This window comes from Uloborus diversus, chromosome 7, assembly GCF_026930045.1.
Source record: "Uloborus diversus isolate 005 chromosome 7, Udiv.v.3.1, whole genome shotgun sequence".
Classification (NCBI taxonomy): domain Eukaryota; kingdom Metazoa; phylum Arthropoda; class Arachnida; order Araneae; family Uloboridae; genus Uloborus; species Uloborus diversus.
This window is the reverse complement of record NC_072737.1, coordinates 91,042,954-91,069,288: the sequence shown is the minus strand read 5'-3', so window position 1 is coordinate 91,069,288 and position 26,335 is coordinate 91,042,954. Positions and strand designations below refer to the sequence as shown.

At 34.0% G+C, this 26,335-nt stretch overlaps 1 protein-coding gene across 1 annotated transcript in view; it reads right to left on the bottom strand.

Moving 5' to 3' along the window:
* Positions 1-26,335, bottom strand: part of LOC129226787 (chorion peroxidase-like) — a 66,345-nt gene that overhangs the window by 25,888 nt on the left and 14,122 nt on the right. The window contains exons 2-8 of the mRNA XM_054861416.1: positions 16,598-16,782; positions 12,647-12,770; positions 10,467-10,693; positions 9,275-9,448; positions 7,602-7,757; positions 3,249-3,353; positions 2,435-2,548 (exon numbers count right to left, since the gene is read on the bottom strand). Coding sequence (XP_054717391.1) covers positions 2,435-2,548; positions 3,249-3,353; positions 7,602-7,757; positions 9,275-9,448; positions 10,467-10,693; positions 12,647-12,770; positions 16,598-16,782 — 1,085 coding nt within the window. The remainder of the gene's footprint in view (positions 1-2,434; positions 2,549-3,248; positions 3,354-7,601; positions 7,758-9,274; positions 9,449-10,466; positions 10,694-12,646; positions 12,771-16,597; positions 16,783-26,335) is intronic.

The following is a 26,335-nucleotide window of genomic DNA, read 5'->3' as shown; positions in this document are numbered from 1 at the left end:
GACTAAGACGAGTCGCATCATTCTTACAAACTTTATGGGTGCGCTAAATCCTTTTTGGCTACCAGAGTGAAGGAAATTTCAGCTTCAATGAGAGAAAATCTGCTTCCAGCTTGGTTATGGCTATTCTAGACGGATGATTCCCAATAAGGTTTAAACTAAAGTATCTGAATCTCATAATCGGGCTATCAATACTTGCTGGCAGACGGTAATAAGCACGCATTTTACACCTGATGGTTTAATTTTGTAATGTAAACTTGAATCTTTTGTGGAGTGTGTTTGAATTTCACAATGGGGTTCTTTCCTTCAGTCAAAAGTACTACTTTTAGTCACTAAAATTGATAGAATAAGCAAAAAAGAAAAAAAGTAAAAAAATAATTAATTTGAACTTTGGAAATTATGTTTTTCGCAATCACGAGTGTGCATGTCTGTGTGCAGGCATGAGTGTGTGGGTATGTGTGTGTGTATGTATGTGTGTATATATGTTAGAATGTGTGTGTATGTGTGGTATGCATGCACGTGTGTGTAGGATATGGACTCAACCTGGAGACTAATTTCTTTTAACTGTCCGATTTTCAAACAACTCGTGGTCTTTATGACGTCACAAAGGTGCACTTGGCGCATCTTTCTACCGCTCTGTGAATGGCAACAATGAATGGCATTTTTATCATTTTCGACGTCTTCAGCAGAAGAGTAAACAATAAAAGTGCACCGATTAAAGATTTTTTTTAAATACATATTAAACTTAAATAAATTATTTAAAAAATGGTCAGATTCTATGTTTTTAAGCATGTTCTTTCAGAAAAAAAAAACTTTTAAAGTTTTGGAAACGACCCCATTGCACACTTGGAGGATTCAAAAAAAAAAAAAAAAAAGCTAAGAAATGTATCCTCTACATTTTATTCATTAAAACTGATATTGAATACGGTTTCATTTTGATTAGACAATGTTGCGATAAATAAATTTCAAATTCAGAGAACGAAATCCATTTATTATGTTAAATTAAAATTTTGCACCTCAGACACGTATTTCGGGGCTCCAAGGAATCTCTATTTCAATACCCAGAGATATTAGCTTCCGGCTGAAAAGGTTTTTGAAAAGAAGTCCTCATAGATCTCACCCTCAAGGGAGATCAAGCAAATTAAAACACTAGTCCCAGATGCATCAAAAATCATTTAACTTTATTTGCGATTAGCGCGGTACCCGCACGACTTTGCCCGTAGTAGGAAATTAAAAGGTCATTTGGTTCGCTTGTATATTTACAAATAATGGATGGTGAATTTCTCGCCAATTTGCTATGTTCATTTGCTCGCCCATGTTACAGTTACACGTTATGATAATTTGGTAATTTACTCGTCCACGTTATGATAATTTGCTCGGTAAAATGTTCTTGAAATTGGAATAGAAAAAGAACCAAATCGAATTTTCGAGAAATCACTTCGAAGTGCTCACCCCTATGCTAAGAACTAATTCTGTGCCATATTTCATGAAAATCGGTCGAACGGTCTAGGCTTTACAGGGTTCGTACTCAATTTTCGAAATAATATGAAGGAGTTTTGAAGGAGAAAAATAAGATTTTGAAGGAGTACCAATGGGCTGCCCGTAAATGAAGTGTCACACTTCATCTTACTCCTCCTCTTGTCACATGTCATATTTTTTATAAACATACTGTTATAATAACTGCATGATGTTACTTTTTGTCACCCTCTCTCTCTTCCCCTTGTCACAATTTCATAAACCCCTCCCCCCTCTCAAGGCATGACATCACTTGTGAACGTTACAATATCATAACTGCGATTTGCTACACAATTGTTTTTTTAACACAATCACTTAACATAGTACATCTGCTTATGTATTTCTAAATATTTAAATAATAATTAGAAAAACTGACTTTTGCAGATGAGAGAGTGGTGGAGAGAAAAGCACAGCCAAGCACCATTTAAGCATGGTTTACTTTATGATATGTCTTAGTCATCTAATAATATTTTCGCCTTCAACTTTTATAACTTCTATGATCAATTTGTAAATCACATCTTTATGAAAAATTAAATATACGAAATTACTACATTAAAATCGCCCTCATACCTTCGCCCTTGTGATGAATGTAAGTTGTGTCGACCGAAGTATTTTAAGTTACTGTCATAGAAGAAGACTATGGAGTCTTGAAATCAAAAAGAAGGAGTTTTGAAGGAGTTCAAACCAAAATGAAGGAGTTTGAAGGGCCCTACAAAAATATTTCCTAAATGAAGGAGTATTGGAGGAGTTTTGAAGGAGCGTACGAACCTGCTTTATGCGCGTAACAGACATCCAAGCATCCCGACATCGTGACATCCAGACATCCCGACATCCAGAGACACAGACTTTCAGCTTTATTATTTGTAAAGATAGTCAAAATGTGTTACGAAATTAAATTATCACTTTTTGCAAATGACTTTACCTGTTTCAAAGCAGTCAAATTCTGTATCTTGAAAACTGCATTGATCGTCGTTTGGAATGGAACTTCCTGGGGGCAGTTCCCCGACTTGCCCTACATTCACGGACCGCAAGGTTCCTAAAGAATGACGAAAAATAAGTGAATATGTAGCAACAGCGTAAAGAGAATATATATTGTCATGTGTGGTATGGGTAATAATTTATGTATCAAAATCAAATGGTGCACACTTAATTAGGTAACGCCGTTATTCCGAAAACGGAAAAGGAATAAAATTTCTTGCACCTGAGCTCACACACCTGAAACATATGCAAAAAAAAAGCAATACATAGCTTGAATAATGTCATAGTGAATGAAAAAAATAAAAATAAATTAAATAGTAAAATAAATGGAAATTGAGAGCAACAAAATCTATTTTACAACTTCAACTCTTACACGACTGAAACTAAAAAGAATTGCAATGAATATGAGTGTTTTGTCATTATTCATATGGAGTTACAGGATTTCGAAATAATTCTGATCTCCCCCCCCCCTTTTTTTTTCTTTTTTTCAAATCTAAGGCCTGAAAATTAGGCCCATCATTTAAAAGAGTTGTGACTGAGTGTAAGGAATCTGGGTTTGGTGAATTCTCAGCAAGTACCTAGTGGAATGCTCAAAAGTTCCCTTCGACGCTATATTTCTGGGCCTTATACTTTTTACTGATGCTAAGGGTCTACTCGTACATGCGTACATTACGGACTTTATGTCATCACAAAACCCAAGCACAGCATTTTTCAACTGGAGGAGTATCAGAAATGAGAAAGAAGATTATTATTCTTACCACTTCCATCCCTATTTCGAAGAGCCATAGCCTCCTCGGTTGTCAGTGCGTAGATGTGCGAAGCATCGATGTAAGCTGTGAGCTGATTGGTCTGTTGTCTGGGTCCTAAAAAAAGCATATGCAATTAACATACAGATGCAAATTTATTGAACTGTCTTTCTTGTTATCATCTTCTCACATATATAATGAATTTCAAATAAAAATTTAAAGCACATATGAGAGCATTTTAAAGCACAACAGTGGCAGATTCACATAGTTTTTGTGTCCCGCCGCAATGCATTTTTGACTGCCGTTTGTCTATCACACAACTTTGTAAAACATTTACTATGTGCACTTTTATATCCCTTAACGGTCTCCTGGTAGATGCGACATTTGCGATACGACAAATCCGCGCTGAGCACAAATATGTATTTCTCAGATGCCACGGCTACTACAAAGGGGAGCCTCCGCCCTTTGTTAATCGTCAAAGATTGCCAAAACTATTCTAAGATTTAAATATCAAAAAATGTCCGGGGAGATCACCCGAACCCAAACATCACCAAAGATAACTTAAAATTGTTATTTTAAGACTTAAAATTTCAAAAAATTTGCATTTTAAACTCCAACTTCGGAACCTTTTCCTGGAAAAGAGCACCTTTGCCTTTACATCAGTAAACATAACTTGAAAATACTTCTTTACCACCTCAATTTGGACAAAAAAAAAAGCAAAATAGTTCCCTGAATCTTCCTCTGAAGTTACCAAAGTAAGTCTAACATTGAGTTCTTAGCATTTCGTAATTTCAAAAAAAAAAAGGAAAAGAGCCTTCAAACCTCTTCTTTAGCCTTTAAACCACCCAAAGATAACTTTAAATAACATTTTTAAAGCTTCCACTTCACAAAATTTCCGGAATATTACCCTTGAATCAATTGCCTAAAGTTTGCTAAAGGTGGCTTAAATTTGGGTTAAAGACACCAGTTTGGGATTTTTTTTTTCGTGGAGCCCCCTCCCGCCCCCTTCCTTTCCCATTTTTACATCATCAGAGATTTCCGAAGCATTTTTTTCTTAAGACTTCAACTTCAAAGAATTTCCGGGGGGAGAACCACAAATCTTCTCCCTGCTCCCCAACGCTGACAAAATAATGCTAAAATCACAATTCCAAAACATTTACGACGGAGAGCGCATCCTTAATCTTTCCTCTTTAAGTTCCTTAAAAATTAGCCCAAAATCCGGTCTTCATCTTCCAAAAATGTTTGCCCCCTCACTTGAAAGCTCCATTCACCACTATTCCGCTCCGCATACATACTTGTTTCATAGGCGAAATCAGGAAGAGTTTTGGAGAACCCTCGTTTTTACAAAATAAGTCATCATTGACCGCAATCGGTGAGCCGAAGCCATTTGTTTTGGTTAGGCTGTGCTGATTGAGTTAATTTTCGTACGTCCAACTAAAATTAAAACTAAATATAATAATATCAAAGTTAAGAATTAAAAGTTGAAAATTCAATTTTGTTGAAAAGTAAAAGCATATGGATTAATATTTTTTAATGAACGAAGTGGGAAGTTTATGAGCAAAGCACTTTGTAATTCCGCTACATGTGTTCGTAATTTTCGTTGCATATCTTATTACATTGTTTCTTTATAACCTATATACCGTTCAAAATTAATCATTTTTAAGACAAAAAAAAAAAAAAACTTATTAGTTTAAATAAGGTAATTTTTCTGACGAAACGGCTATGTAACCTTAATGATTCGGTAACCTGAAATTCTCTATTCTCTCCATTTTCGTCTAAAATCTTTCGTTTTCGACCAAAAGCTTCATCCCAACTGCCAAAGTTACAATCTAAAAATAAAAAACAGCTTTCCACGTTTGAAAACATACCGAATGCCTGAAAGTATTATGTGAATAGTATGAAGAATATTGATTGAATTAAATCTGGTTTTGGTTTAAAGGAAAAAAAAACTAGTATGTTGTGGCCATCACGAAACTTTCTTCTATATTTTTCCTTTTTCTGATCCCTCCCCATGCTTGACGAGGAAGCAATATTCCCAACAAAAACAAAATTACACATGCAAAAACTTGACGACCATCCCAATGTCTGAATTATTGCAAAAACAAAACAAAGAGCGAAAATTGAAAGTTATTTTAAAAGCCTTACTTGAATTAATTACAAATATTTTATTTATTAACAAACATAAGATGGCAAGAGTTAAAAATTTTAAATCATTGAGATAATATTTCCGATCATTTCCATACAATTAAAATCACGAGAAATACGCAGACGACAATCTATTACGATTTATCTTTCTTATTGTTGCATTAATAAAACTATTTTTATTCGCAAAAAAAAAAAAAAAAAAAATCAACACCTCTTGGAGCGATTGGAGTCAAAATTGAACCAAAGCCTGTTTACGTATGGATTCACATATATTCCAAATTTCAACCAGAACGTAGCATTACTTCTTGAGATAGGGCACTCACAATGGAAAAAAAGAACGGGCGATTGCGCTACCCCCTTTTTAGCTGTTGACACCAAAATAAAATCAGCTCTAATACCCACTAAGGGCTACTTGTCAAAAAATTTTTGTTTGATTCCGTTCGTTATTTCTTGAGATACAGCAGTCACAATTGACGACAAAAAACGTTCTATAACTCAACCCCCGTTTGAGCTATTGACACCAAAATTGAATCAGCACCTGCTCCTGTTAGGGGCAACACATGGACCAAATTTTGTTTGATTCCGCCAGTTACTTCCTGAGGAATAGCAAGCACGCGTAACTCAAAAAACGTCCCATTGCTCCACCCCCCTTGGAGGAATTCGCGCCAAAAACTAATGGGCACAAGTTCACATAGGGGCACATATGTGTACTAAATTTCGTTCGATTTCATGCGGTAGTTTTTGTTGTAGAGCGGCCACAAAAAACTGGTCACACACAGACGTGACACACATACATACACACACACACACACACACATACATACATACACACACACACACAGACAGACAGACATTTTCCAAAAATGGTCGAAATGGACTCAGTACACCTCAAAACGTTCGAATCCGTCAAAATTCGAAATTCGAAAATTTGCACGAATCCAATACTTTCTTCTATATATTAGATATAGAAGAAAGTAAAAAAGAAAAAACTTGATCTTAAACAAGCTCATTTATGTTACGGTCAAAGAGGATAAATTCTTTGATTTTCAAAATGCCAATAACCATGGTCGTCAACGCAATCCAACTCTCCCCATCCTTAGTTAAACAAATGGAATCGTTTACTCCTCAAACGATCGGAAGTCAACTTATCAGAGCCTTACTATAACATCATTTTTATCCGATTGCGCGTGCGCGACGCAAACGAGGGTAATGTGTTTATCAATCTATGTATGTATGTTTGTTCCTATGTGGCGTTCTAGAGGCTAAACGCCTTGGTCAATTTTAATAACTCTTACGTCAATCGATGTCTTAACCTTGGGAGTGTCACTAAACACATGTCAGTAATCAAAATTCTCCATATCAACAATCAGTCGCCATTTTGTCATTTTGGGATCGCGTCGCATGCTACCTGCTTGCGACACAGCGAACGGAAAATGCAGGTAGTGTTTTCACTGCCTGAATTTTTTGTTTACTAAGTCTACGAATTCGATTTTAATCTTTAACATGTTGCATTTGCTTTTGCCTTGATTCAAGGGACTGAGTTTCGCGACGTGTACTTTCTTGATGGGTTTTTTTAGTTCTGCGAGAAAGATTTGACTGACTAGGTTTCCGATTTCGCGCCATCATGATTAAACAGGTTGTTTACATAGCTGTGATGTGGTTGACTACCACTTTGTTTTGTGGTTGACATTTTTGCTAAAGGTCAAGCACATGTAGCTTTCGGCCGAGTTAAAATCATCAGTAGTTTAGACCACTGCAAGTTACTTAATAAACCTCACGATATAAACTCTCTCAATGAAATGACAAGATTTCGAAATTTACCATCTTATAATCATAACTAAGTCAATGAAAATTAACTAAAAAGTCAAATTTTACGGGGTTCCTTGATTGGTCAAAAAAGAATGGGCCCCGACTATTATCCTTCTATTATGCTCTTGACTTTATGATTTGTCTTAGTGTGTATCGATTGTAAAACTATTTCAATGGTGTAGTTATTCACTAGTACTTGATAACATTCTAAACGACTTGGCTTACATTTTTTTCTTTTTGGTTTTTTGGTTTTTACGTAGTCGGGTTTTTTGTTTTTATTTAATAATTTTTTATTAACTATTTGGATTAGAAAATCCCTTCGAACGCGAAACGTTTCACGATGCGTTTACTAATGCTTGTTTTTTAATTTGAAAATGAAATGCGATTTTTAAGTTGTTCTGATCGTCTTACCTAAGGAACAGGTGGAGCAAATGGTGGAACGGACGTTGCTCAAACAGGTGATCCCGAAATTCCGGAAGAAGGGATCGTCTTGGTCTATGAGGATGGGATCACACTGTGGTGGATCTTCTTCACTCACAGGACAGCAATCCAGAATCTCATTGTTTGCTGTAAGAAAATTCACATCGGAATTCAAGAGAAGTATTTATATATCATTTTTATGCCATTCGCCAATCAGCAATTCTACTAGAAAGCTAGTTAAGCATAGAGAAATTCTAAGTTTACAACATTTCTTAGAAGACATTCCTCCTCGAGTGTAAAAATAAATAAACCCATTGTGATTTTAACAACTGGTCAACAATGAGAACTTTTTTTAACACAAAAAAAGAACCACTTCATAACATTGGGAATCGAGTGTGGTGGAATATTTTAATGCCATATGAGGCAGTGAGAAGTAAAGGGATGTAAGTGGACATTTTAAAGTTTTGAGTAAAACGACTATAAAGATAACGTTCTAGGTAGGCTGACATTGAATTTCTTTTATAAATCATGCTATACAGCAGCACCTACCAGGGCCACTAGTACTATATCTTGTCCATGGCAGAGGAGAGGTTCACTTACCATTTGTACGGGTTATCTCCAAATTTTTAATTTTACCACTTACATCCTTTTGCTTCTCACTGCCTCATATGTTATTTATAGTTATTATTAAGACGTTAAGGCACTATTTTTGCATATTTCAACATTTTTCTTATGAGTGATGCAATCTTGAAAGAAAAATGACAACTTCGACATTTCTCTTAATTATGTCTTTATTATACTGCTATCAAATTGACCCATGAAAATAAATAACTTCTTTATCATTTAAGACAAATTTTCTCTAGTCGAACGTGCTTAATCGAATAGGCAATTTGCAACGAAAAACTATTATAATGAACGAGATGTTCCATTATCCGGGATCAAAATAACAAATTATAACGGTTTGGTGCTTGGAAAATGTTTTGTATTAAGCGGGATATTCTTTTAACCGATATTCTAATAAGCGAGCTTGACTGTATATTGAAGACATTTTAGTTTGCTGGCGTTAAGGTTCCGTGAAACGTGGACTTTGTAAAAAGGCTTCCATATGATTGAAAAGTTTTTGAAAATGCTGACATAAAGCACTAATACTCGCAAGCCCCCTTGGAACAGGTACGATATCTTGAGGGAAAGTACTGAAAGCTGATCCAGCGTGACGGATGTTATCACTTCCCAAGGTTGTTTCATTGAAGTGCTATGTCCGAAATTTGGCGATTTTAGCATGAATATTCATAACAAAAAGACACTATTGTCCGTTTTTCAGGAGAAGGCACTTCGCCACGCCTCTTCGAAAGCAGAGTTCCATTTTATGCGAAGATAATCGGTACGCGATCCACCAAAAGAGACTCCAATAAAGGAGACAACCAGACAGCCTTAATTTGGGTGTGCATTTTAATGTGCAAAAAAGTCTAAGTGTCCTTTACATCACTTGCTTCACTTGTATGTTGTCATATTAGTTATTCTTACATTTTAAAAACTGCTGCTTTTACAACAAAATGCTATGATCTGAATATACCTTCCGCCGAAAACAGCGAAATCGAATCATCGGATACCACGTGGCGAAGGAGGAGTCAAGTGCCTTCTTGTGAAAAACACACAATACTTACGTCCTTGGCTTAGGGGACTGAGAGAGATGTCGTGGTCAAGGAACTGGCCAAAGGTCATGAATGCGTGGGTGACGTAGTCTGTCGGGTTGTCGAAGTGGGAGTGGATCTCCAGCGAAATGCGTCGGGGTGATGGGAGGGGTCCACCAGATCGGGACAATCGTTTGTCGGCAGTGCCTGAAAAGAAAAGAAAACAAAATTGAAATTTGAAGTCTGTATCATATTGAAGCAACTGAAGCCCTATATCGTACCTTAAGTAGCGACGTATCCGCCATCTTGGGGCTAAATCCCATTTTCTTTTTGAGTCTGCTATAAGTAGCTTATTTTGCTTCTTGATTGAGGTGCATTTGATTGTGGAATTACATTGAGTTAGCAAGAAACCATAAACAAAAAGCAAAACACTCTTCTTCATCACAGCAGACATAGAGGTGTGGGGTTAAAACTTCGCGGCCAAAACTTCGCTGGACAAAACTTCGCGGCCAAAACTTCGCCGATCCATTACTTTGCGCGGTCAAAACTTCGAGTGGACAAAACTTCGCGCGGTCAAGACTTCTCGTGGAAAAAACTTCGCGTGAACAAAAGAAAGAAAGCATCAAGTCCTAAGATGGTGAACGTATCACTACTTTATTCTACGATTCAGGGCTTTAAGGAATTACAAGCGTGTAAGATCCTAAGATCCCTTTATTAATTACTAGCGGTATCCGAACGGCTTTGCCCGTAGTAGAAAATTAAAAGGTCATTTGATTCGTCTGTATATTTACAAACAATGCATGATGAATTTCTCGCCAATTTGAAATGTTCATTTGCTTGCCCAGGTTACGGTTTCGCGTTATGATAATTTGTTAATTTACTCGCCCACGTTATGATAATTTGCTCGATAAAATGTTCTTAAAATTGGAATAGAAAAAGAACAAAATCGAATTTTCGAAAAAAGCTTCTAGGTGCACACCCACATGCTACAAACAAATTTAGTGAAAAATTTCATGAAAATCGGCCGAACGGTCTAGGCGCTATGGGCGTCACAGAGATCCAGACAGAGAGACTTTCAGCTTTATTATTAGTAAAGATTTATCAGTTTCAGAAAATGCATGTTAATTGAATTCTAGGTTTAAAGTTAATATAAGATAATTTTCTTGTTTCTAATTTCACTAACATTTTTTTTTTTTAATTTCTCGTTGCTAAATTTACCACTGACCGTCTGCGTATTCTGGATCGACGAGCCTCTCAAAGCAGCACGAAGCCATGCCCCAGGAAGGGTGTTTCAGGTTGTTACAGGTCCCATCATATGTTCGATATCTGTCACTCGACCTGCAGGAGAAGTTGAATTGTCGTTCGCAGTTGTCCACTTCACTGCCCTGAAGCATGGTCTTCAGATCCGTTTCGGCCAGTCCAAACATAATTTGCTGTGGAGTCAAGTTGAACCTGCGTGAGGAAAATAGACAAATGAATTTGAACGGCACTAACTAAAAAAAAATCAAAATTTCTCTCTTGTTCTTCGTAATTCGCATAATAGTGTACAATGTACATTGGATCAACAATAAAAAAAGATCATAACGCACAAAAAAAGAAAAAAAAAAGAAAAACGGGAATCGTGTGTCGTAAAGACAATATAAGAATAGAAAAAAGAGAAGACAGAAGTGAGAAACTTTTATCTTTTCTTTCTTTTACATTCCGAACCCTACTTCACCCGCACGTTTTTGCCCACGCAAGATCTTGTTTTTTTTTTTTTTTTCTGCGCTTGACTTAAGCATATTACCAACAAAAGTTTATATTCTAATGAAGAAAATAGATTACAAACAATAAGAAAACTAATCACTACTCGAGATCCACTTTTTAATTGTGTCCAAAAACAATGAAAAATAATAGTACTAATCATCAAGTTAATTTTGTTAATAAAAGTTAACAATGCAATTACAATGCATTAGATATCGCTTTTAAACTGATGATTTGACTTGAATCAAAGAAACCTGCATTATTTGAAAATGTTAAATCCACAAATATACGCCTGCTTAAGTTCTAACTTTTTAACTATAATTATTTTTCATTGTTTTTACCAACAATGGGGTGGTTTCCTTCAGTCAAAAGTACTACTTTTAGTCATTGAAATGGATAGAATGAGGGGGGGGGGGGAAAAAACCATGGACCCAGAAAATATTTTATTTTCCCAACAGTTTTTTTTTTTTTTGAATTAATTTTTTAAAATGTCCGATTTTGAAAACAAGGCGTGGTCTTTATGACGTCACAAATGATGCAATTTGACGCATCTTTCTACCACGTTTTCACGTTATGATAATCAAGCAGCGAATTAAAATTGCGCTCTACGCTTGCTATCAACCATATCGTTGCCAATACACGCGAGTAAAAATGCGAATTAAATATTTTGCACTGTGAATGGCAACACTGAATGGCATTTCATCATTTGTGATGTCATCGGCTGAAGCCGTAAACAATGAAAGCGCTCCGATTTCCGTAATTTTTTAAAAATATAAAACGTAAACAAATTTATTAAAAAATGGTCAGATCCTTTGTTTTAAAAAGTATGCTCTTTCAAAAAAAAAAATACTTTTAAAATTTTGGAAACGACTCCACACACACACATTAAAATATAACTTCGCCATTCCCATCACACAAAACGTTTGCCAATCAGAATTTCAAAGTCCTCGCATGAAAAATTTCACTTAAAAAAAAAAACGAGCTGATGTGTGCATCACATGACTTCCTTTTACTCCAATTTAATGTCATTTCCCCATTATTCGCTATTTTAATGTGATTCAATATTTATTCTCTAAATATCACCAACAATGGCCAAATTGAAACCAAAAAAAAACTCCGCCAAATTTGTCGCCAAGTTGGCGACAAAACTTGGCGACCAAAAGACTGGCGATATATCGCCAAGTGTCCGACAAATTATAACGCCACTTGAGTTTACATCGAAATTAACAATGATTTCCCCCCAAAAAGGTGCAAAAGACCCCCTTAGGAACATCCGAAAGCAACCAAAAGGGGAGGTGCACAACTAGACCCCACTACGAGTCTATGTACCAAATTTCAACTTTCTAGGACATACCATTTTTGAGTTATGCGAGATACATACGCACATACGCACATACGCACATACACACATACGCACATACATACAGACGTCACGAGAAAAGTCGTTGTAATTACCTCGGTGATGGTCAAAATGGATATTTCGCGTGTCTATACATTCTTAGGCACTTTTCCGCATGTGGTCGAATCGAAAAAAAAACTCAACATTCATTTGGGGGTGAGCAAAATGGAAATTAAGGGCGATTTTTGAGTGAAAATTTTTTCGCGAATACAATACTTCCTTTTTTGTAAAAGGAAGTAAAAACTTTGTTGCAGCGAACTTACTCTATAAGGAGGATCCTGGTGGCTTCTTCGAATCTTTCTTGAACGGTTTCCAACCTTCTTGATCTCGGTCGACTCGCCAAGAAACTCCGATGTCGTTGGACGGGAATATTGTTTTCGGGTCTCACTGGAGAGAAAAACGAGAAAGATTTATTAACATAGGGGAGGGTGACCCAAAGCGGCTAGGTTTTCGAAGAACGCTCGAAAATTCCAGTTTTTGGACTTTTATCGCAACAATTTTGGTTTTATTTCCTAGCAGGGTTCTTGAACTTCAAAATAAAAAGTGATTTTTGTATTATTTCAAACCCAATATTGATTTAATATCAAAGTTTACAAACATTTGAAAACCCGCTTTGCCCTACCATGGAGCGCAAAGCGGTTAAGCTTAATTAATTGTGGTTTGGTATATTTGCCAGTCAAATATGAAGTTATGAATGATTAAAATAATTGACTATCTACCTGCCATTATAAAAAAAAACGTATAAAAAAGTTGTACTAATCCAATTTAAAGTCAGCACATGTGTTTATAAAACATAAAGAAATAACTGATTAAATTAATAGACTAAATAGTTGCCATCATAAAAGTAACTTTTTAAGTTATACTTATCCTGTTGAAATAGAAAATCTAAGTCAGCACACGAGTCAAGAAATTATAAATAAATATATGATTAAATCCTATACCCGCTTTGCCCGAAGGTACGGTTTTTATTTCAATAATTATAACCTTAAATTTAAAAAAAGAAACAAACGAAATGACTATCATAGTTTGTAGGTGGATGGTTTCAGAATAACGTAATATTATTGTCAATCAAAAAAAATAAGCTGGTCTTCGACTAATCACAAGTTATAAAACTTCATTTTTTAAAGAAATGTATCATATTTTTTATTTTAATCCTGGTTGCACTGTGCTGCTTCACGGCTGCTTCACTGGGACTGTTTCAAACTCGGGGGTGTTCACGTAAACACGACATACGTATGCATCGCCGCTTACACACCAGGGGGGGGGGGAGGCATACGAAGGTCTACCCGCTTTGGGTGACCTACCCGCTTTTTGCAACCCTCCCCTGTATCATACTTCATCCGACATGGGAAGTTCATTACCTATCGCTCTTTTTCAATAATTTATGAACAAAATTGAGAATGCGTTTTCGTTGTATTTGGCTGATCCAAATATTTCATTTTTACGAAATTTTTTAAGTATTTTTTTCAATATTACCTCTTTATACTTCGAACTATATTAAAATGGAGTTTTGTTTAAAAAAATCATTTGTTAAGAAAAAGGACGTTAAACCAATTTTGGTTGAGTAATTTTAAGGAGTCAGATATTTTTTCACTGATGAAAGATGTCAAAAGAGTGCTAATTTCTCTTGCAACTTATTCCTAAATCTAATAGTTTGTTGGAAATTTAAATTACAACACGTTCAAAGGTAGCCTGTATACTTATTTTAAGATGAATGTATTAACTATGAGTAATATTAAGGTTTTTAAGAAATTATTTTACTTTAGCGATTAACATAAAATTCTAAATTTGAAAATTTCTGCTCACAGCATTTAAATTCTTTAAAATATGTCAACGGATTTTTTTGTTACATAAGATACATCATATGTTCAAAATAACCCATTCTTTTAAGAATACCATATGTTTAACTATGACTCACCAATTTTCGAGCTAGTCAATTGTAAATGTACTTTCATTTTATTATTGTTAATATAAAATATAAAATTACATTTAGAATAGAAATGAAAAATTACTTAAAATTCTGTATAATAGTAGTACACATAAGTTGGTGTTATAACAATAAGAATTTTGTCCCGAAAAGAGGAAAAACATGTTTACACAATAGGATGTTCTAAAAATTTAAAACATACATTATACAGTTTAAGACTCACTAGTTTGACCATAATGTAACATTAATAAATTAAGACATCTACTTTCAAGCCACACAGCAAAATTTAGGTTCACAACACAGGTTTTCACACGACAACGAAGATGCCGCTTTTAACAGTCTTGGGTTTCAAGAGGGGGGACGGGGAAAAACATTAATCCTGACCTCACTAATGGGTAAACCAAATAATTTATACTAATTTCTAATACTAATAATTTCTTTTTCTCTTAATTTTCTTCTGAGGTATTGTACATTAAATATTAACACATACAGTCGTTTCAACTTGTCATCAAGCAGGTAGCTAGAAATTTGTTAAGAGGGGGCGAGTCCAAGATTGCACGAAGTTCAAACGTGAAGAAATACTAACTCAGAAGAATTAACAGTGAATTATATTAGGTAAGATTAATTAATAAAATATCATAATTAACTTAAAATTAATCAATTAATTATAATTGGTAGAGTCACAAATTTTTTGTGCTCTCAATCTTTTTTCTGTGCGAATTTTTTTGTGCGGTATATGAAAATTTCAATCAGATTGGGACTCAATCGACAAAATTATTTATAAAACGAGTGCGAGGTAGTATCTTCAAGTGATGACAGGGAAACCCCGATGGGAGGTCACTGTGACCTCCCATCTGTGTATTCCCAAAAATTTCGTCCAACTATTCGGCACCATTATCATCACTCGGTTTATTTTGATTTCGTTTAAGGAAGCAATTCCTAGCTATTTCGTAAGTTTTTGGGTTATTTTCTACGTGAGATTTTTTTTATGCGGTCTCTATCCACCGCATTTTTTTTTTTAATTGTGTTGCAAAAACAACGTTTCATAGTCAAGCAGTTTTTTTTTTTTTTTTTTTTTGTGCGGTCCCTATCCACCGCGTGAAAACAGGTTTGGATGTATTATCATATGCTTTGATTTCTAGATATAACTTTTTTCTGACTGAAATGATGTTGCAACAAAGTTAAAATATAACTAGATAGGAATATCGGTCATGTTAAAAACAGGTTAAATATTTCCCATTGCCTTACTATTTCACTTTACCTCACATTTCCTTGACATTCCTCATTACTATAGCGCTTTACTTTTGAAAATTGATGATGTAACTAGCTAGAAAAAAAGAACAAATTTGTGCTCTTGCACTACATGTCTTGAAATGCTAAAATTTCATTTGAATACAAGTATAGTAATTTCTCCAAAAAATAAATAAATAAATAAATAAATTTAAAAAATAAATAAATAAATGAATGAATGAATAAATAAATAAATAAATGAATGAATGAATAAATAAATAAATAAATAAATAAATAAATAAATAAATGAATAAATAAATAAATAAATAAATGAATGAATAAATAAATAAATAAATAAATGAATGAATAAATAAATAAATTAAAAAATAAATAAATAAATAAATAAATAAATAAATAAATTAAAAAAATAAATAAAAATAATTCCTGCGAACAGAGAGTTCTGGATTTAAGTCCCAGACAACGGAGGTTTTACTGTCCCTTCATATGATTGTAAAACTTGAATCAATGGTCCAGATTTTAATTTCGGGGAATGCCTGAGATATTTGGACTCTAGTAAATAAAATACGTGTCCGATTTTGCAAACATTTTAGCATGCCAGGTATGCTACATTCCCGCGCCCATTAACCGTTGCACATGACATGTTCAAATGTCGTACAAGACGGTACTAAGCAGCAACGAAAAGCAAACTGATCATTGAACACAATTTCGCAATACACGGAATGCAAGTAGCTCATGTCATGCATTTTGTGAAAATATATTAAAAAGAATCACATGTAAAGCGCAAAATATATTAATCGTTTTTCTAGGAGATTTTCTTTCATTGGTTACTTTAAAAAAAATTAAAAAAAAAAAAAACTATTTCTAATGGCATTTCATAAATTTCATGACAATTTGAAGAACGGTTTTGTTTATACCAAAATGAGGATTTAAAATTGGAACACTACATACACTTGGAGTATTCTACGAATTGTTTGTAGAAATAAGTTAGTTTTATGAGAAGATGATAAAATGATGAGAGAAAATCTTGTATGCTTACATCTCGGTTGGTAGCCTTCTCTTCTTCCTCTGATGACTTCGGCTGCTCTTTCGAAAGCTTCTCGCACGGACCTTGGTGTAAAATTCCTGGGCAGCACCACTGCAGGGGTCTGCCGTTGCCTCTGACTCAGTGGGCGAGGGTTGAATTGGGCCTCGACTCCCAGAAGGAAGACTGAGCACAAAAAGCTGCAAAGTCGAAATAAAACAAAGTTATAAAATTTGAGAGTAAAAGAAAAGGATCGAAAAGATTTATCGTTTTTAAGGAAAAAAAAAGTTGTTTTTAGAAAAAAATTTCAATTAAGGAACAAACAGGTTTTGAAACGTTATTATTCATTTATTTATTTTTTAAAACGTTATTTTTGCTCTACATTTGATGTTGTTTTTTATCTGAAATTTCAACTACGAGTAACTTTACTGTAAATGTTTCTCTTATTCATTAAGAATTTATAACTAAATCTAGATAAGTTACATTCAGTTTATTTTTGTTTTAGAGTAGTTTGTAAAGTTTTCTTTGTAGTAGTAAGTAAAGTGAAATAAAATAATCATAAGTTTAGATATTTGTGTATTCCAAAGCAATGTTTATCATTTTAGATGCTTTTCAGTTTTTTCTTGTTAAAACATTCATGGGAGCCTACCAGAAGGCAAAGGGGGGGGGGGGGGGGCGATGCCCAGAGGCCGGATCTAAATTCAATTGAAACTTTATGAGGCATTCTGACACACGAAGTGCGCAAAGAATATCGAAACAAGGAAAAACTCATTTTCTCCATCGAAAAAGCAAGGATAATTATTTTCAAGAACGTTCTTCAACTACCATGGCGTCAAGACTGATAAGAGTGATTGAAAGTAAGTGCGAAATTATAAATTAATGTGGTATTTTATGGAAAAATACTGATTGTCCTTATAATTTTGTGCAGTTTTTACAAAGGCATTTTTTACGGCAAAATATCTATATACAGGTAGTTATCAAAATAATGGAAACGCCTGTGAATAAAAGTGACATTTTTTTATGTGCGTCGTAAGTAATAAATAACAAAACTTGATATTTGTTTTTTTTTTTTCTTTTCCTTTTTTTTTGTTTTTGTTTTTTTTATAAATCGCAATGTACACCTTCTGATTGCACATGGTTGCTTGATTGAAGTTCTGGACGTCTTGGATTTTTTCCAAGCGCGTGAAATGTCGGAACTCTCAAATTTTAAAAGATGCGAAATTGTTGGAGCGTGTCTAGCTGGAGCAAGTGTAACTGAAACATCTCAACATTTTGACGTTTCTAGAATTACAGTATCTAAAGCCATGACAGTATACAAACAGCGCGGTAAGACAAGCTCCGGCAAAGCAAAATAGTGGGCGAAAAGATAAACTCAATGAAAGAAACCGACAGGTATTGAAGCGAATTGTAATGTCTGAAAAGTAAACAATAGCAGCAAAAGTGACCACAGAACTCAATCACTACCTGGATTCACCAATGTGAGTGATTACAGTCAGAAGGCACTTTTATTAACAGAACATTTACGATAGAGTAGCGACTCCCAACCCCCTTGTCACTGAGTGTTTCCATTATTTTGATAAATACCTGTATATTGTATTTTTAAATGATCTGCATTCCACAATGGTTTTTAGCACAAAGAAGTATTTTATGAGATTTTTTTTCCGTGTATTTTTGTGTTTTCCTCATAAGTCTGATTATCACTGCAGAGTTCATGTACTTGACTGATTGCGAGTCTGACATCTGAGCTTTTGAAACTCACAAGATTCAAAAACCTTCTCTCAATTTCCATTTGAAAAAGAGTTCACTCAGGAATAAAACAAATTTTTGCATTTTATTAATATTTAAATAAGCTGCAATAAGCCGTGAACATGTTGCCGAGAGAAATAATCATCTCTTGTGCGCAGTCAAATGGAAACGGTAGAAAATTTCTTTCTACTTGTTTGAAGCGAAGGTGAGAGTACTTCGTTTGAATACATAATGACATAATGACTTGCTGACCTTCAGACGTCAATAGAAATAGCCTTTAATTTCACTTGCAGTAACGAGACGATTTTTTTGAGGAGAAAAGAATGATTATGTCAGAACAAAAATGGTTCAATTCAAAAAAAAAAAAAAGGAAAGTTCATCCGGTGTGTGTGTCTGTGTGTAGGGAAGGGGGGGGGGGGTAGCTGCTGGCGAAAGGAGGGAATAGTTCTAACGTTTATTAAAGAAAAAGGACTAGTTGATGATTTGAATCGAATTGATGAAAGCTACATGAACTAAAGCTACAATACTTAAAAACTCTGAAGAAATTCTATCTTAGACAGAAATATCCACTCCTTTAATTGGTATAAACATTTTAAATGTTCAAGTATGGATTCACCAACAAGTTTTCGAAAGAATTATAGCTTATTTTTCGACTAATATATTGGTTAAACACTCCAATAAAGGTGAGACCAGGCAAAATTAGTTTCATAAAAAGTTTTTTTTTTTCATGATTGGCTTTACGAGTAAATCTTGGTTGTTCTTGAGGTGATCGCACACAAGACTACTGATGCCAACTTGTCAAATCTCATTTCTTTCTCGCCAAGTCCATAGAATTCGATGTTAAATTCACAGGAAGCTTGTTAAATTGCTTATAGGTAAGACTTAATTTTGGATGAAAATTATCGGAATGAACGCCAAAATAAACAAGATTACAAGAAATGAATCGCGTAAAAACATAAAAATGATAACTATTTACAAAATTTGTAACAATACATTCGTTTGCTTACATAAAGGCTATTTTTAAAAAGGAAAAAGCGCGACCTACGGACTTGAGAAAACAATAAAAAATCTTCGTTGCTCAAAAGAAAAAAAAAAAAAACTAATGAAGCAAGAAGTGTACTAATAAATTTTCTTGTGTCTGAAAGTTTGAGTTTGAGGTGATCTGTTACATTTCAATACTGTTAAAAATAAAAAGAAAAAAAAAAACATTCATTTATTCAATGTTCAATGATTACAAAAATAAGTAATAAAAGTGTATATCCTTTCTTTCAAAACAAAACAGTGTTAATATTCCACAAAACGACTTTAAAATCAAAGCATGGACGATAACTATGAAATTGGTACAAAAATTGTTAAAGAACTTCTGGACACTTACAAATTTCAACATGCTTGTTTCTTTGATATTAGTAGATATAATGAAGTAGATTTCGATATATGTAATAGAAATCAACCGCTACCCAGATGACTACTACAAATTTCTCTCAGACATCCAAATCAGTTGATCATAAATCTTTAAGGCCATTGGATTTGCTGGACAAGTGACCGACTTTTAGATATATCCAAATCATGGATACAGTTTCTTACATATCAGCTGTACATCAGACTGTAATACATATTTTAGATATGCATATTTTGATAACTTCTAGATATCCAGACATTTCCAAGGCATGCATATGGATTTTGAAGTGTTCTACCGCCCTAAGACAGGTCTAAGGCAAAAATACATAAAACACTCCGCCAGCGCAGTTATTCCATCCGAGGACTGCAGTTTCGTGCTTTTTAACACTCATCAGCCCGGAATAGGAAGTGACTGAGTTGGAGGCAAAACACCTCTTAAGAGTGCCAAACAAACTGGTAGCTAATGCAGAATTAGCAAACAGACGAGTGACCGCACAAAGCACGAAACTCCTCGGATGGAATAACAGAGTTGACGGTGTATTTTATGTATACATATGGATGTTTACATGTCCATTATAGATATTCACAGTTGTACGTTTAAGTTTTGAGTACCTGGACGACCGAGCCTCGCTCGGCTTTAAAAGAATTATTTTTTGTCAACTCATGTTTTTTTAAGGTTCAATAATTTTCCAAATCTACTTGAAAAGGTTCACCTTAACGAAATATTAAGCACTCGACCTTCTTATAACACTAAAGCACCAAACAAAGAAAATTCTGAATGTAATTAAATCAACATTTTGCTTTAAACTATCTGTTACATTTGTTTCCACTATACAATTTTTCTTGTCAGTAATTAAAATATTTTGACCTTGGAGCCAGTTTTGGTATAGTGAAATCGGTTTTGCGTTTCACGATTTTATCCCAATCGAGATTTTCTTTTTGAACAGTACTTTTAGTGTAGTTGGTCACTTTACGCCATAAAATGCTACATACAGCATGATATCTATCAAAACTTTTGATCCACAAACCTATTCCATCAAATGATAACAACTGTCTTAACAAAACATAAACAGTCTCAAGACATACGTTTCTTTGAAATAAAATTTATATGCGAAATTTAAAAAACATGTTAAACTATTTGAAGTGTAAAAAGAAAATAAATAAATAAAATAAAATAGGACGGTCAAGCAATAGTTTCACTTAAAAAAGAAAAAAGCCTTACATTAACTTACATAATGCTTTTGAATTTGTTTTCAGCCAAGTGTGTTCGAAATTAGCCAAAGTTGCCCATATCAGCGAAACATGGCAACCCTAAACAAGTTTAAAATTTTAAAGCGAGAAGAGACAAATTTTTATTGTTATGGTTGCAAATCGTCTGCCTGATGCGTCAATTCACAGTTTACTTCAAGGCTTAACTCAATTAGACTTTATATTAAAAAACTCGTTTTTGTAAAAAATAGCGTTTTTTTTGTAAAAACGCTGATGTAAATGAACTTAGAATGCTAAACTACAATTAAATCCAAAATTTCATCCAAATCGTTAGAGCCGTTTCCGAGATACGAAATATATACATACCCACAAGAATTGCTCGTTTAAAGATATAAGATATTTGAATATCTTATGGATCACTATTTGATATCACGTTATATTATAAATCTTCATGGATGTCTATTTTGGCAAAATTTCATTGAAAACTTTGGTAGAGGAATTCAGAGCAAAGTAAAATAGAGCGAAATATTTACTCTGCTTTTAGCACCTCTTATCTGTTAGTTATGCAGTAACACATGTAGTCTATTTCAATCATTACAAAGTTACCTCGAAAATAAAAGTTATGTCAATTGACGCGTGTTCAACAATCAGGCTTGAACAAAAAGAAACAGAGAAGAAAAATCAGTAAAATTTTGCAGCAGATTGCGGAAAAATAATCAAAAAGTAAACATTTTAAATCCCCCAATTACAGGAAATGCCTTTAAAATAAAAGCCAGAAATTTATTTGTTCATATTCGAGAAAAAAATGGCAACAGTTCTTTCGTCTCAATAATTTTCTTCACGCTATAAATTTTGGTAAAAGCAATGTTACGGAAAGTTGAGATGAAGCACTGAATAATAATTTGAATGGAGGAAAGCCTTCGAAAAATAGGGATTTTGGGTCGAAATCTAAGTGTCATAATGGGGTCGTTTCCAAAATTTTAAAAGTATTTTTTTCTGAAAGAACATACTCAAAAACACAGAATCTAACCATTTTTAAAATAATTTGTTCAAGTTTAATATTTTTAAAAAATTACTTAAATCGGTGCTCTTTCATCGTTTAACGCTTCTGCCGATGACATCACAAATGATGAAATGCCATTCTGTGTTGCCATTCACAGAGCAAAATATAAAATTCGCATCTTTACGTGTATTGGCAACGATATAGTTGATACGCAAGCATAGAGCGCAATTTTAATTCGCTTCTTGATTATCATAACGTGGAAACGCGGTACAAAATGGCCAAAGAGCATCATTTGTGACGTCATCAAGACCACGCCTTGTTTGCAAAATCGGACGTTTTAAAAAAAAGAATTTTCTGGGTCCATGTTATTTTTTTGCTTATTCTATCAATTTCAGTGACTAGAAGTACTACTTTTGATTTAAGGAAACAACACCATTAATAGTTTTTAATTTATATCTCCACATATTATTATCGGAGTATTATGGTAATTAGCCAAATATAAAGACGGGAAAATTACGAATCCATCGATACGATGGTCAGTTTGCTGGCGTTCGGGAGAAATAACTTGGACATAGATACATAGATACATAGCTACATACATTGATACGCTCAGATTTTAATTATATAAGATACTCATATAGCAATATTTTGTTGTGAAAGTTAAAAATTATTTCAGTTATTAAAATGATAAAATTCATGGTATTAACATTTTCAGTATTGATTAAGGCCTGCTAATATTTGATGCAGCATTTATTTATTTATTATTAAGCTTACTTTCATCGTAAAAGTTTTATACAATTAGTCAAGTGCGTGCGTTGCAAAGTGGAATAGTTCATTTCATTTTACTTATTCAACAATTTGTTGAATGACTTACGTATTCATTTATTATTTACTTCACTTGCATGCCTTCATTTAATAACTCATTTATTTATTCATTCATTCACTTATTTTCTGATTTATTCACTCATTTATTATTTTCCTATAATAATTTATTTATTTATTCGTTTGTTGTTACATTATTTAGTCATTTTTTCTGTCATTCGTTTATTTATACATTCATTTGATGAAAAATATTTTAGTGATTACATAGAAAGTATTTCATCAGTAAAACACGTTAATTTTTACTTTCACATTACTTGTTTTTTTGTGTATTTTCATTTTTAGAACGAATTTTCATTTTGTTCATTTAAAGAAAGGCATTCACCCAAACTATTTTAGTTTGCTTCATATTCCTCTACTAATAAAATGATGAACAGGTTTTATTATGTTTTTAACAGTTTGTTTTATTTATAAAATGATTGAATAGCTTTTTTATTATTAAAATGTGTACCGATCCGAAAAATGAGACTTCAACCTTCAAGTACTTTTGAAACCACTCCTTTTTTTTTCAAACTCGTAATACATGTGTGTTGACGAATTTCGATGTGGATAATTTTCCTTATTATGGTTGAATACGTAATGTAAGTGTTCTTTTTCTGATAAGTGCTTTACGTTGGTTTCTAGAAATTTCATGATTTGTTATCAAGCGGAAGTTTTCGAATATGGTTGGGCAACAAGAGTAATTATTTGCGGTGCCACTCAGTTGTTCAATTTGAAATGCCTGCGTCGTGCAATTTATTTTTTATTTTTACTAATAGTGTATTCAAACTTCATAATTGCTTTTGTGAAAAATGAGACACTAAAACTTAAGTTAAACTTAACTTCTAGAACTTCTACATATTTATGAATGTCCACGTTCATCCATTTGTTTTAAATTTTACTTCTGAAAAAAAAAATAAATAAATAAATTTAAAAAACGATTATTATGCTTCTTTAATTTTCCAATGGTATATGTTGCTTAAAAATGCATTTGCATTTAAAAGATGAAGATGGTAAGGTTTCGCTTCATGAGATTTCAAATACATATTAGATTGAATATTGTATTTACTTGAATTTTATTAACCACTAACGGTTCCCGCACGGCTTTGCCCGTAGTAGAGAATTAAATGGTCATTTGGTTCGCCTGTATATTTATAAATAATGCATGATGAATTTCTCGCCAATTTGCTATGTTCATTTGCTCGCCCATGTTACGGTTTCACGTTACGATAATTTGGTAATTTACTCGTCCACGTTGTTATAATTTGCTCGGTAAAATTTTCTTAAAATTGGAGTAGAAAAAGAACAGCATCGAATTTTCGAAAAATCGCTTCGAGGTGTTCACCGCTATGCTACAAACTAATTTTGCGCCAAGTTTCATGAAAATCGGCCACAACGGTCGAGGCTGTATGCGCGTAACAGAGATCCAGATATCCAGACTTTCAGCTTGTAAAGATTTTAGGATATTTTATTAACTATTAGGAATTGAAAATGTTACCCGATGAATACTTCACTATCGGAAGTCATTGTTTAGTGTAGTGGATATTTATTATAGATCATCTGATTTCGAACATTTTTGCAATTGGAAGTATTCATCTAGGACTAACGGTTGCGAAAATAGAAGTCTTGCAGATTAAACGGGAACGCCCTGTCTATATATGTATTTTTTAAGGGATGGTTATGGGTCCATTACCCTGTTCAAGTTTTTTAGTTGCTTTTAGCATTTAAGTTCAAGAAATTCACATTTTAAAATCGCTAAGTTTACAGTTTTTACTGTGTAAATAAAAGTAGTAATTTCTTGTAGATTTTGTTTAAAAGATGGTTGCTAATGCATTACTGTGGGCAATCTGCGTTTCTTTTTTTTTTCAAACAAAAATAATGAAGGTTAATTTGAGCGATGTTTTATAATGGGCAAAAATATTGAACACTAATTTGATATTCTCATAGCCATCGGCGTTTTATGTCGGAAGGCGATGACAGTAGCTACATCAATTAAAAACATTTCACCTGGCTTACGCATCTTTACAGTTACAATCAGGGTTGCCAGGATTAAGAACAGTAAAGACGGGACAGGCTTCTAGGAGTGAAAAGGGGGGGACGTCTTTTTTTGAGACGTCTATTCATGATAAATCTGAAAATTTAAATGCAACAAAGCAATAAACCTCACAAAATGTCACCTATCCAAGTATAAAAATCGTTTACATTGCGATTGACAACGCATGCGCAGAGATATATTTCCAACGTGGGTAAATGAGCAAAGAAGCAACCATTTAATTCCTCATGGTCTACCGCCAAAACAAAAACATTCAAACCAAATCAAAAGGGAAATAATTTTTGCGTTTGCTGCCACATGATTTTCTTATTGCTCATTATTTCTCTTTTTTTGTTTCACTTTATTTTTCCCCCAAAAATAATGTCTCGTTCTGTAAAATATTGTTATCAGCTAGAATACGGGACTTTAGCCATCCCGTATGGAAGTTCCCCGGGACGTGGGACAATTTTTCAAACTACGGGACTGTCCCTTGAAATCCGGGACGTCTGGCAACCCTGGTTATAATATTCTTTGATCACTTGTAGTCAGACTGGGCTGTTTTCTATGTAGCGTCGAGAAATATCCTCAGAATTCATATCGTTGCCTCAGAGCAACAGTAAGATATATAATCCTAGAAATAACACTAAGATATCTTACTGTTGCTCTGAGGCGACGATATATTACTTTACTTTTCCTTGAAATTAAAAGTGAAAATTGGGAAAAGTGTCACTGTAAGAGCTCATTAAAGTTCCCTTTGAATCGAAGTTTTATTTGTGACTGAAGTCTGTGTCATATTTTTGCATTTGTACAACGTTCGAAGTAACAGTCGGGGTAGAGATGACTGTTATAAAATCAACGAGTTTGACCTTTTTTTTTTAAATCAATACTTTCTCGAGTTGAAATATCATCGATTCCGACGTGCTTACAAAGGAAATGAAACGAGCCTTCTCAAAGAATTATTGAAGGGGACTACGAATAAAATTCGTTTACATTGAAACCTGCAACCATGCGCACTCAGAGCTAAAAATATTTGGCATGCGTAAATTCCTAATTTGCCGAATAAAAGTCCAAATTTTACCGGATGATGAAATACGGGTATGTGCACATAGGTTACTACATCTAATAAAGAGGGACATTCGGGCATTTAGAAATTACAATACAATTGCAATCATGGTCACAAATTTGCCGAATCGGCAGACGAAAATCACCGATTTTGGACATTTTGAGAAGTCATTGTGACCTCCCGTAACCTCCTATCTGGGCGCTTATGCCTATATTTAACCATTGTTATTGCTAGGAGGTATTGGACTAATCCGTTTCCCAGCTGGTAAAGAGTAAGTGGATATCTCGCAGTGATTCTCTTTTGTTCCCCTCTACCATGAGGAATTTTCATTTTAAGGTTTAAAAGTATTCTCAATGATTTAATCCGTCGGTCAATGCAAAGACCTTTAAATGTCCAGATATTACACCCCCCCCCTCCCCTCCAAAAAAAAAAAAAGACGTACAG